The 13,561-nt window shown below is 45.4% G+C and overlaps 1 protein-coding gene across 1 annotated transcript; it reads left to right on the top strand.

The window, feature by feature from the left end:
* Positions 1–2,097: 2,097 nt before the first annotated feature.
* LOC135546392 (protein ABHD15-like) lies at positions 2,098–10,728 on the top strand. Its single transcript, XM_064974770.1, has 3 exons — positions 2,098–3,259; positions 8,374–8,726; positions 9,109–10,728. The coding sequence occupies exons 1-3, from the start codon at positions 2,693–2,695 to the stop codon at positions 9,728–9,730; spliced, it is 1,542 nt and encodes a 513-aa protein (XP_064830842.1). The 5' UTR covers positions 2,098–2,692; the 3' UTR covers positions 9,731–10,728.
* The last annotated feature ends 2,833 nt before the right edge of the window (positions 10,729–13,561 follow it).

The raw sequence follows: 13,561 nt of genomic DNA, 5'->3' as shown, positions 1-13,561 counted from the left end.
TAACATTAGCTGTTGTCTTCTTGTGTCTCGCCAACTGAAATCGCCTCATCATAGGCTCAAAGATAAACAGCTGAACCACATGCACCAACAACAGACTGCAGTCTGGTTAATGTCTAAGCACACACACATATACACACACAACACAACACAATACAACACACTTGGATTCAAGCCACGTAGACGCTACGTGTATTACCTTACATCAGTTATTCCTCCCTGACAGGCTACAGCTCTCTGTCAGTCTGGTCCTCACCATCAGTCCTCCCTGGCAGGCTACAGCTCTCTGTCAGTCTGGTCCTCACCATCAGTCCTCCCTGGCAGGCTACATTTCTCTGTCAGTCTGGTCCTCACCATCAGTCCTTTCTGACAGGCTACAGCACTCTGTCAGTCTGGTCCTCACCATCAGTCCTCCCTGGCAGGCTACATTTCTCTGTCAGTCTGGTCCTCACCATCAGTCCTCTCTGACAGGCTACAGCACTCTGTCAGTCTGGTCCTCACCATCAGTCCTCCCTGGCAGGCTACATTTCTCTGTCAGTCTGGTCCTCACCATCAGTCCTCTCGGACAGGCTACAGCACTCTGTCAGTCTGGTCCTCACCATCAGTCCTCTCGGACAGGCTACAGCACTCTGTCAGTCTGGTCCTCACCATCAGTCCTCCCTGACAGGCTACATTTCTCTGTCAGTCTGGTCCTCACCATCAGTCCTCCCTGGCAGGCTACATTTCTCTGTCAGTCTGGTCCTCACCATCAGTCCTCCCTGACAGGCTACTGCACTCTGTCAGTCTGGTCCTCACCATCAGTCCTCCCTGACAAGCTACAGCACTCTGTCAGTCTGGTCCTCACCATCAATCTTCCCTGGCAGGCTACATTTCTCTGTCAGTCTGGTCCTCACCATCAGTCCTCCCTGACAGGCTACAGCACTCTGTCAGTCTGGTCCTCACCATCAATCTTCCCTGGCAGGCTACATTTCTCTGTCAGTCTGGTCCTCACCATCAGTCCTCTCTGACAGGCTACAGCTCTCTGTCAGTCTGGTCCTCACCATCAGTCCTCCCTGGCAGGCTACAGCTCTCTGTCAGTCTGGTCCTCACCATCAGTCCTCCCTGGCAGGCTACATTTCTCTGTCAGTCTGGTCCTCACCATCAGTCCTCTCGGACAGGCTACAGCACTCTGTCAGTCTGGTCCTCACCATCAGTCCTCCCTGACAGGCTACTGCACTCTGTCAGTCTGGTCCTCACCATCAGTCCTCCCTGACAGGCTACAGCACTCTGTCAGTCTGGTCCTCACCATCAATCTTCCCTGGCAGGCTACATTTCTCTGTCAGTCTGGTCCTCACCATCAGTCCTCCCTGACAGGCTACAGCACTCTGTCAGTCTGGTCCTCACCATCAATCTTCCCTGGCAGGCTACATTTCTCTGTCAGTCTGGTCCTCACCATCAGTCCTCTCTGACAGGCTACAGCTCTCTGTCAGTCTGGTCCTCACCATCAGTCCTCCCTGACAGGCTACTGCACTCTGTCATTCTTATCCTCACCATCAGTCCTCCCTGGCAGGCTACATTTCTCTGTCAGTCTGGTCCTCACCATCAGTCCTCCCTGACAGGCTACTGCACTCTGTCATTCTGGTCCTCACCATCAGTCCTCCCTGGCAGGCTACATTTCTCTGTCAGTCTGGTCCTCACCATCAGTCCTCCCTGACAGGCTACAGCTCTCTGTCAGTCTGGTCCTCACCATCAGTCCTCCCTGACAGGCTACTGCACTCTGTCAGTCTGGTCCTCACCATCAGTCCTCCCTGACAGGCTACTGCACTCTGTCAGACTGCCATCATTTTCAAATAGGTCCAAAACAGCAACAACTACATCATTATCACCCCATACAAGCAGCGGTTTACGAGCACTACCTAACATATATTGCCTCCCTAATGTCCCTCTATTCCTTACATATAGCCATACTATTTCACATAGAATGACTACTATGAAAGAGAAAATGTTGCTGTACATCCATAATTTAATTTGATGTGTTTTCGCCTCTGACAGTCTGACACGAAGGGTTTCTGCATGGGAGCTGGGAGGCGCCTGCCTGGCTCGCATTTGAAGCATGAACAGTGCAATGCATTCTGACGTTTCTCTCGCTCACACAGCTGTTGAGGTTGAGGAGTGAAGCTTGCGCAGCTCTGCATGAAATTACTGATCATTCAAAGGCGCGCGCCGAGAACACCATGCATCCCGATTTGGAACGGCCTGGAGATGGGGTGTCCATACCTTTCATGTGCTGTCGGAGAAAACACTTTGCGTAATTTACCCAGGAATGCACCTTGAAGAAGGCAGCCATTCTGGAGCCGAGCGCTTTATTTTGAAACAGTGGGTCTTTTCCAGTCAGTTTCTGCTTCAACGATCTGTTTTCAATAAGGATGTACAGAAAATCGAATCAACCATAAAAGGCAGGAGATATCAAAGTGGAAATGTTACTATAGGAAATAAAGTGGGGACTGTGACTGTGCGCATTCTGGTTTCTCCCAACGAAAGCAAGTAGTCTATATGGTTACGCGCACGTTGTGCTTTGTGAGAACAAGACATCAACCAACCGAAGATGGTCCGGTTTGTTATTTGTGCTTTATTAGCTTTGGCTGACTTGAATTAAAGAATAACTGTAGGCCTATATAACATCCGTGGAATTGACCGTTTATTCCCCACCGTTCAAATGCTGGAATGGCTAGTGGTTTTGTGTATTGTGATTCTGGTGGCCGTTATTTGGCCAGCTTCGAAATATTTTGGTACCCAGCGCGAGCCAGACGCACTCCTCCAGAGGCTCGGAATTTCACGGCGGCAAACGAAGGAGAGGGTCTCGGAGAGGTGCGTCTCAGACCGGGAGGTCCCGGTGGACTGTGCTAATGCCCAGACACCGGACTTGGAAGGTGAGAATAAAGTCCCCGCTGTTGCACTGATATGCAAACCCTCGGCGCTGGCCAACTATCTCCTCAAACACTGCAGGACTTTCAGCAATTTCACGGCGTGCACCGGATGGACATGGCGGGCGAGTGCGTTTCTTCAGACAGTCTACGGCGCGTGCTGGCCGTACAAGAGCCGGGTGCATTTCGTGCGAGACTACTTGCAGTTGAGTGACGATGGTCTCGTGGCACTGGACTGGGCAGTTTCGGTGGCCGGTGCGTCGTACCAGAAACGGAGGAGAACCTCGAGTAATTCCACGAGCCCAATCCTCCTCATCATACCCAACTCTTTCGGGAAAATCACTAGAAATGTGCTGAAGGTAGCCTAATGATTTAATGAATGATGAAATACCATGCAATACCTTCTCATAACCAGGCTTATTCTTGTTCATCATGTGAAAACACCCTCAACCATAGTGTGCCCAGTGCCCACCTACACCTGTTATTAGGCCTACAGTATGTGCTAAGGCTTGTCTTATGGTCTTAATGGGGGCAAAATTATACTAATTGTCTTGCTCCTTTTTTACCTCTGCTCTGACAACATAGCTGTTACTTATAACATAGCTTACAGTGTTACAATGCTATGGATGTCTATTGGGGGCTGTTGTGAACTGTCTCAGGGGCAGAAATGAGATTTACATCAACTCTAGACATCTCTACACTGTAATGGGGTTACTGTGAATATACAGTAGCTTACAGGCAGCTTGGTGGCAAGTACAATTATGTATTCAATATAACAGTACATCTACTGTAATAACACAGTCTCAAAGCAAGTACTGTATAATGACATGCAGTACAATACTGTACAATTGACTGTATTATACTGTAAAAAGTAAAATGCTACCATAATCAGTATGAATGGATGGATGAATTAATTAAATGAATTAAGGAGAGGGTTTTGTATTTCACAAAACTGTAATTACAAGGGATTAGTGCAAGCAGGTTGGCTGCTAGGGAAAGTGTTGACACATTACAGCATATTAATGAATATGTGGGGCTTTGTATCACTTGCACTTCTAGAGGTCATAACAAAGGCTTGGCAGCGACGACAGATCAAAACAGACCAAAAGGGCAAAATGCTCAGTCATTTAAGGTTTAGGACCAACTGCCACTCTAATCTGTCCCCCATACAAATGGATGGCTCACTATAACCAGAAAGGAATTCAATTGTTACATCATTCTCGCTCACAGGTGCAACAAATACAGCCTCTTACAAGGCAGCCTCAAAATATGTTAACGAGCCAGAAACAACAATACCATGCACCCACTAGTGGTCAAAATGTTGTGGTGCTCCAAAGACACATTACAGTATTGTATTCTGTGGGGTGGAAATACATTACCATTTGAAATACATCAATTATTTCCCCGCCCACAACATTTCACCACAATGCACCATCATTTACCGTATGTTGCAGCAAAATGTTTCATAGTATTTTACTGTTGATAATACCCCAAATGACTGTATCATTTACTGTTTTCCGTTACAGTGTAGTTATTATGACTTATTTGGTAATCATATATTATATGCATACACATAACAAAGCCTATCTCATGGTGATACAATTCTCTGCTATACCATTCATTGTTGAAGGTTCAATCTGTGAAGTTATTTGTAATGGTGAAAATATGTCTAATTCATCATTGCAGTGGTGTAAAAAAAGGAGGTTGGCCGAGATATGAGAAAGTACCAGTGCCAATGGCTATTTCCATTGAGGAGGGGGGGCATCTTCATTCAAGTCAGTCTTGGCAAGCTGAGGAACAGAGCAAGAAAGCAAACAACGAGCACAGCGCCATGTGGTAAAAGCAGGGTTCAATATGGTGATTGTGGTAATTGAGAAAGGCTTTTACAAGGCTTTGCTCTGCCTGGGCAGGTTATGAGTGAAAGGATCACATCACTGCAGCTGTACTCCCAATAGTCTAGTCCCAGATCAGTTTGTGCTGTCTTGCCAACTCATGCCATTATCAGCAAGACAGCACAAACAGATCTGGGATCAGGCTACACTCCAATGCCCATTAGCCTTATAATGAGTCAGAGTGTCCTGCGGTCCAGGCAATGTTGCTAGATTCTTCTGACACATTCTACCCCAACTAGATAAAAAAACTGCCCAATCCACTATAAAGTATCTCAATTGATTGTAAAACTGTCCAATCTGGACAGGCTTGCATTGTTACAAGCCTGATTTATGTACTCTTACTGTTGTGAGTAACTAAAAGTCACAACCTTGACTGCCAGCACCCCCTACTAGCCTAGTCTTTCAACAATGGGAGCATTCATAGGCGCTGATACACTATCAACAGCCTGTCAAGAGTCAGCAGAAGAATGGGAATTTAGACTACGGTCTAAGTTAATTATTTTGTTTGTAGCCTAGGGAGATGTTGGGAGAAAGAGATGGAGGGAGGAGAGGGGGAAATAGAAAGAATGAGAGATGCGAGAGGGAAATTTGGAGAAAAATGTATTCTATCAGATGTGTCAAATGTGACTTCTGTTTTCTGGGAGATGGAGAGCTGAAGAAAAGGAATTTTGAGTAAAAGTTAAAGTGAATGATTTTTTATGTCCGTAGCCTAGGGAAATAGGGGAAGAAAGAGAGAGAGGGATATGGGAAGAAAGATTGAACTAAAATTAAATTCTGTCAGATTTGACTTTCTTTTTTGCTGGGAGATCAAGGGTGCATCAGAGCAAAAGAGAGGGTGATGGGAAGAATGAGAGAGAGAGAGAGAGATGAAGAAATAGAAAGATAGATTGAGTAAAGGGCAAATTATGTTGGATTCTTTTTTCTTTTGTCTTTCTGGGTCAACTCCAATTGTGTGTGTGTGTGTTTGTACGTGTGTTTGTATGTGTATGTGAGAGAGAAAGAAGGAGTCAGAAAAAAAGAAAGAGAGAGAGAGCGAGGGAAAGATAGAGATGAGATAAGAAGAGACAGGGAGAGGAAGAGAGAGACAAAGAGAGAGCACATTCGTGTATTTTGAGGGAGCTAAATCAGTGTGTTTGGACATCATCCTTTCTAGATGAGACTTTGTCATCCTTTTTCATAATGAGATGCTCTTTGTTTTACCCCCTCCCCCATGTTATGTTACAGTAGTTGGGCATATACTGTAGCGTATGGGCCTACATTCCATCACAGCAAACTCACACACCATAAAAGTGTCTAGAAACAGACGGTGAATGGCAGGTGTTGCAAATTGCGTCCCAAGTGTGCCTATTCCATATGTAGTGCACTATATAGGGAATAGGGTGCCATTTGGGACGCAGTCATATTCTTGCTCAGTCCTGCAGCCCTGGCTATACAGTATGAAAGTATGCAGAGTGTGCGGTGGATGATTTGCTAGAGGACAGTTACAGGATTTATGCCCTCTATCCCCCTAACGGCCTGAGTTGTAGCAAGCTAGTCTGCGGTCTTTCCACTCCCATTTTCCCTCATAACTCCTCAACACAGATCTGAGCTGACTGGGTTGGTTTAGCATTGCGCTCCAAATAGTTTTCACCATATTTCTTTATCCTGTCCAGTACAGTCAGATCTGTGAAGGGGATTAGGGAGCGACCGAGAGAAGGGAACAAACAACTTTGTGGAGTGAAATGGGTCCCATGACTCCTGTATGCTCTCTTTAAGGTCAGACATAGAGCCAAAGGTGAGATCACATCTGAGTGTGGATTTTACAGGCTTGTGTCCAGACACAGGACACCATATTGTCTACACGTTTATTACACAATTAGTCAAGCCAGTGAGTAAGACTGAACTATGGTAATTCGGAGCTAGACAAATGCCTGGTTCAAAATAACGCCCAAGTACGCCCATTAACGCCCAAGTCCTACGTTAATTCACACATTGTTGCATTGATGAGTACGTTTCTATAAGCATTTAATCAAAATAGGAATGCTGATGATGAACTTGACTGTGATACCCTCCAGTATGATAAACTTGACTGTGATACCCTCCAGTAGGATAAACTTGACTGTGATACCCTCCAGTATGATGAACTTGACTGTGATACCCTCCAGTAGGATAAACTTGACTGTGATACCCTCCAGTAGGATAAACTTGACTGTGATACCCTCCAGTATGATGAACTTGACTGTGATACCCTCCAGTAGGATAAACTTGACTGTGATACCCTCCAGTATGATGAACTTGACTGTGATACCGTCCAGTATGATGAACTTGACTGTGATACCCTCCAGTAGGATCAACTTGACTGTGATACCCTCCAGTATGATGAACTTGACTGTGATACCGTCCAGTATGATGAACTTGACTGTGATACCCTCCAGTAGGATCAACTTGACTGTGATACCCTCCAGTATGATGAACTTGACTGTGATACCGTCCAGTATGATAAACTTGACTGCGATATCCTCCAGTAGGATAAACTTGACTGTGATAGCCCTTCAGCATGATGAACTTGACTGTGATACCCTCCAGTATGATGACTTTACCTCTGCATTTAACAGCTGTGTTATGGGAGTGATGATGTCATTTCTACGGTTGGTTGAGTCAGAGACAAATCCCTTTGGTCTTGTTCACAGAGCTATGTTCAGGCTGAATGGTGGACCTTCAATATTTGTGGGAGTTTGTGAGAGTTTGGCATCGTTCGTCTGAAGAATGTGGCAGTGTGTAAATGAGTGTGTGCAGGGGTCTGTGTAGGCATATGTGTGGCAGGATGTACTGCAGGTGTTTTGTGCAGGCGTGCGCATGCTTCTGAGTGACAGCGCGTAGGTGTGTGTCTGCGACTGTACAGGCATGAGTTTAAGTGTGAGTGTTGGCGTGTGCATACTTCTGAGTGACAGCGCGTAGGTGTGTGTCTGCGACTGTACAGGCATGAGTTTAAGTGTGAGTGTTGGCGTGTGCATACTTCCGTCTTTATACCTCATCATCCTTATGTTGGAAAACTGTACTTCAATGAAATAGTGTCGCCACCTCAATACTACTGTGATCCACGATAATAGTAGGATGAATTCATTCAGAGAGAGGGAGAGAGAGATGTTGAGAAAGAGACAGACAGAGAGAGACAGCGGGAGGAAGAGAAAGAGAAGGAAAGGTTGAGACAGAGGAAAGAGAGAAACGCAGAGAGAAAAGATGATATCCAGGTATAAGTGCTCTTGCAAGTTTCTTAGCTCTGTAAATATTTAATGTAGTGATTGTTACACCTCCTCTTGGTCTCTCTCTAATCACTCTTTTAATATCTCTGTGAAGCTGTACATTCATACTCTGTTGGTGTGTTTCAAATGGCACCCTATTCCCTATAAAGTGGACTACTTTTTATAATTAGTGCACTATATAGGGAATAGGATGCCATGTCAGATGCAGCCTGTGTTGGTGTTGTTACAGTTCATAGTCAGTTGAAACATCATGCATTAATGAATTCATGTATTTAAATAGGGCTTTTACATTGACCTAACACTATGAATTACATTATGTTCTGTTTCTGTGTCCTTCAGCTCTGTGAGGTGGCGTTGTCCCATGGCTACCTACCCGTGGTGTTTAACCGGCGCAGCCACAACGCCACCCCCCTCAGCACCGTCAAGCTGCAGCAGTTTGGCGACCCAGGTGACCTACGCGAGGCCGTGCGCTACGTGCGCTACAGGCAGCCTGTGAGCCGGCTGTACGCGGTGAGCGAGAGCACCGGGTCAGGTCTCCTCCTCGCCTACCTGGGAGAGTGTGGTTCATCCAGCTACGTGACGGCCGCCGCCTGCCTCTCGCCAGTGTTCCGCTGCCAGAGCTGGTTTGAGAAAGGACCCATCTGGCCCCTACACTGGGCTCTGGTGACTTACCAGAGGATATGCCTCAGCAGGTAAAGGATGGAGGAAAGGGGAAGGAAGGGAGTGGGGAAGAAGGAAGGGAGGGAGAGGGGGAGGGGATGGTGGAGAGAGAGAGAAACCTGATTGAGAAGAGGAGAAGAAAGGGAACGATGTCAAATACCCTGATATTATAGGATTTTATTAAAATACAATACCATTACCATGGCAACCAGTGTCCTGCCCACAGTGCTATTGATCGAGCGGGGCATCGGGACCCAACTTGTGGTTTCACAATCAATGCTAACAAGGATGTTACAGAGCCTTGCAGCTCTTCTAAATGTATTTACTGATGTGTACTTGTTTGTGTGTGTGGGTGTTGTGGGTCTGTCTCTTTGTTTGCGTGTGTGTGTTCATGTCTGTGTACTGTATATCTAGGTACAGGACAGTGCTGGGTGAGACAGTGCACACTGACACCCTTTTCTCCAGCTGTTCCCTGCATGGCCTGGAGGAGGTGCTGTTCTGCCAGCAGCCAGGCCCTAAAGGAGCCCTGGCCCTAGCAGCGGGCACCAGCAGCAGCAGTGGGGGAGCCTGGGAGGCCTATTGGGAACGCAATGAACCCCTCCGGGACGTAGACGAAGTCGCCATCCCCGTTCTGAGTGTCTGTGCTCAGGATGACCCTATCAGAGGAGACCCCCAGTCTACCCTACCCCTGGAACTCTTCGAGAGCAACCCCCACTTCTTCCTGCTGCTGACCACCAAGGGGGGACACTGTGGCTTTAACACCCAGGAAGGGAGTGCTTTCTCTGGGGGAGTGACAGGTGGAGGGACACCTGGGACTAGCTGGAGCCACCAGGCCCTGCTGGAGTTCTTCAGGGCCACCACAGACTTCATTGCGGCAGAGGAGAGGGCTAAGCAGGCTGCCAGACGGAGGGGCCTGGGGGGTAGCAGCCAGGGCAAAGTCTTCAGACATCGTAGTGTCAGTACCTGTAAGAGGCTGCCCGCATGCTCACATAATATACACACTATCTACAACTGGCAGAGGTCTTATACACGATGAGCTGGGGTGAGGATATTGGATATTATAGATGATAAGGGATTGATATTATGGATCAGAAGGGATTGATATTATGGATCAGAAGGGATTGATATTATAGATGATAAGGGATTGATATTATGGATCAGAAGGGATTGATATTATGGATGATAAGGGATTGATATTATGGATCAGAAGGGATTGATATTATGGATGATAAGGGATTGATATTATGGATCAGAAGGGATTGATATTATGGATCAGAAGGGATTGATATTATGGATCAGAAGGGATTGATATTATGGATGATACGTGATTGATATTATGGATGATACGTGATTGATATTATGGATGATAAGGGATTGATATTATGGATGATAAGGGATTGATATTATGGATCAGAAGGGATTGATATTATGGATGATAAGGGATTGATATTATGGATCAGAAGGGATTGATATTATGGATGATAAGGGATTGATATTATGGATGATAAGGGATTGAATCTGCAGAACAAGAGAGCTTTGCATTTAAGGGCTGAAAATGAATCTGTGTGCCCCAGCCACCTGGGTAATTGATGGAACAGGGTTTCATCGACACACACACACTCTCAGAAATTGAGGATGAACACTTCAAAACACACTAGGGGTAACCAGAAAAGCCTGTGTGTGTGTGTTTGTGTGCGTTTGTTCCCGCCCGATGACTGTCCAAAAATGCCCATCTGGACACTGGACTGCCAGTATTTCTCTGACGAGCCAATCAGATTCAAGGGGAAAATTTGTGTAATGATATTGTGATATTTTGCTGAACTGGGTGGGTCTGTGGGTTTTCCCACATGTTGTAATTCAAACTCTGACTGAGGTTTGTTGAATGTAGCTGGAATTTACGACTTTGAATTGGCACTGTTAGTGACATGATGATTTTCCTGTAGATTTCTCAACAATGTTAAACCTCTGTTAATTGTGTTAAATTATGTGAATGATTGGTAAGGAACAATGTAATAAAACAAAACTTTGAGGGAACATGTATCATGCAAGCATTTCATTTTGGTCACATACTGTTAATTTGTGTCCAGACATAATTACAGTAACACTGTGTAACATTGTATGAATTACAGTTACTGTATGTGGAACTTTATGTACTGTACAATACTTTACGTGTCATACTTTGAACTTTGTGACTATGTAAAGGAGAGTTCTGTTAGTCTGAGGATTTATAAAACGCATGGAGAGTTTTCCATTTAGACCACTCCTAAAATAGCTGTATGCCCAGAGCGATGCCACTGTCTTTGTGTGGATGTGTGTGTGTGTATGTGTGTGTGTGTGCGGTGCGCGTACGTGTGTGTGTGCCTGCGTGTGTGGGTCTGCGTGTGCGTGTGTGTCTGTGTGATCTAATTAGACATCTCTCCGCAGTGTGTCCCTACAGATCCTCATCCACTCAGACAGCTGCTACTGCTGGACCACAGCTTCAGTTAACATCTAACCCGAACCCTTTACAAAATACACTCTACCTTTCCTTGGTGGCATCTTTGGGAGCAATTTCCAAACGCCTGAAGGTACTACGTTCATCTGTACAAACAATAGTACGCAAGTATAAACACCATGGGACCACGCAGCTGTCATACCTCTCAGGAAAGAGACGCGTTCTGCCTCCTAGAGATTAACGTACTTTGGTTCGAAAAGTGCAAATCAATCGCAGAACAACAGCAAAGGACCATGTGAAGATGCTGGAGGAAACAGGTACAGAAGTATCTACAGTGGGGCAAAAAAGTATTTAGTAAGCCACCAATTGTGCAAGTTCTCCCACTTAAAAAGATGAGAGAGGCCAGTAACTTTCATCATAGGTACACTTCAACTATGACAGACAAAATGAGAAAAAAATCCAGAAAATCACATTGTAGGATTTTTAATGAATTTATTTGCAAATTATGGTGGAAAATAAGTATTTGGTCACCTACAAACAAGCAAGATTTCTGGCTCTCACAGACCTGTAACTTCTTCTTTAAGAGGCTCCTCTGTCCTCCATTCGCTACCTGTATTAATGGCACCTGTTTGCACTTGTTTATCAGTATAAAAGACACATGTCCACAACCTCAAACAGTCACACTCCAAACTCCACTATGGCCAAGACCAAAGAGCTTTCAAAGGACACCAGAAACAAAATTGTAGACCTGCACCAGGCTGGGAAGATGGAATCTGCAATAGGTAAGCAGCTTGGTTTACCATCAGTAACACACTACGCCGCCAGGGACTCAAATCCTGCAATGCCAGACGTGTCCCCCTGCTTAAGCCAGTACATGTCCAGGCCTGTCTGAAGTTTGCTAGAGAGCATTTGGATGATCCAGAAGAAGATTGGGAGAATGTCATATGGTCAGATGAAACCAAAATAGAACTTTTTGGTAAAAACTCAACTCGTCGTGTTTGGAGGACAAAGAACACCATACCTACTGTGAAGCATGGGGGTGGAAACATCATGCTTTGGGGCTGTTTTTCTGCAAAGGGACCAGGACGACTGATCCGTGTAAAGGAAAGAATGAATGGGGCCATGTATCGTGAGATTTTGAGTGAAAACCTCCTTCCATCAGCAAGGGCATTGAAGATGAAACGTGGCTGGGTCTTTCAGCATGACAATGATCCCAAACACACCGCCCGGGCAACGAAGGAGTGGCTTCGTAAGAAGCATTTCAAGGTCCTGGAGTGGCCTAGCCAGTCTCCAGATCTCAACCCCATAGAAAATCTTTGGAGGGAGTTAAAAGTCTGTGTTGCCCAGCAAACAGCCCCAAAACATCACTGCTCTAGAGGAGATCTGCATGGAGGAATGGGCCAAAATACCAGCAACAGTGTGTGAAAACCTTGTGAAAACTTACAGAAAACATTTGACCTCTGTCATTGCCAACAAAGGGTATATAACAAAGTATTCAGATAAACTTTTGTTATTGACCAAATACTTGTTTTCCACCATAATTTGCAAATAAATTCATAAAAAATCCTACAATGTGATTTTCTGGATTTTTTTTCCCTCATCTTGTCTGTCATAGTTGAAGTGTACCTATGATGAAAATCACAGGCCCCTCTCATCTTTTTAAGTGGGAGAACTTGCACAATTGGTGGCTGACTAAATACTTTTTTCCCCCACTGTATATCCACAGTAAAATTAGTCCTATATCGACATATCCTGAAACGCCGCTCAGCAAGGAAGAAGCCACTGCTCCAAAACCGCCTAAATAAAAAAGTCTACTGTTTGCAACTGCACATGGGAACAAAGATCATACTTTTTGTGGGGGTGCTTTCCTGCAGGAGGGACTGGTGCACTTCACAAAATAGATGGCATCATGAGGCAGGACAATTATGTGGATATATTGAAGCAACATCTCAAGACATCAGTCAGGAAGTTAAAGCTTGGTCGCAAATGGGTCTTCCAAATGGACAATGACCCCAAGCATACTTCCAAAGTTGTGGCAAAATGGCTTTAGGACAACAACGTTAATGTATTAGAGTTGCCATCACAAAGCACTGACCTCAATCCTATAGAAAATGTGTGGGCTGTGCTGAAAAAGCATGTTAGAGCAAGGATGTGTCATGTCTTGTTATGTCTGTTCCTGTCCTTTCTCTTCACTCTGTCTCTCTCTGCTGGTCTTTTTAGGTTACCTTCTCTGTCTCTCATTCTTCAGCTGTTCTACATCTCCCCTAACTAGCTCATTCACTCTTTCACACCTGTTCTCTCTTCCCCCTCTGATTAGGTCTCTATTTCTCTCTCTGTTCCTGCTTCTTTCAGTGTCTGATTCTTGTTTGTGTTTTTGATGCCAGAAGCAAGCTGTCGTCCCGTTTGCTTCCACCTTGTCCTATCCTGTCGGAG

This window comes from Oncorhynchus masou, chromosome 9 (genome assembly GCF_036934945.1).
Source record: "Oncorhynchus masou masou isolate Uvic2021 chromosome 9, UVic_Omas_1.1, whole genome shotgun sequence".
Classification (NCBI taxonomy): domain Eukaryota; kingdom Metazoa; phylum Chordata; class Actinopteri; order Salmoniformes; family Salmonidae; genus Oncorhynchus; species Oncorhynchus masou.
The sequence above is the reverse complement of the archived record's forward strand: the minus strand, read 5'-3'. Positions and strand labels throughout refer to the sequence as shown.

Excerpts from the sequence above, each read along its gene's own strand:
- LOC135546392 (XM_064974770.1), top strand. The coding sequence starts at position 2,693 with ATGCTGGAATGGCTAGTGGTTTTGTGTATTGTGATTCTGGTGGCCGTT. Across the intron at positions 3,260-8,373 it reads TCACTAGAAATGTGCTGAAG|CTCTGTGAGGTGGCGTTGTC; the intron begins GTAGCCTAATGA and ends TGTGTCCTTCAG. Across the intron at positions 8,727-9,108 it reads CAGAGGATATGCCTCAGCAG|GTACAGGACAGTGCTGGGTG; the intron begins GTAAAGGATGGA and ends CTGTATATCTAG.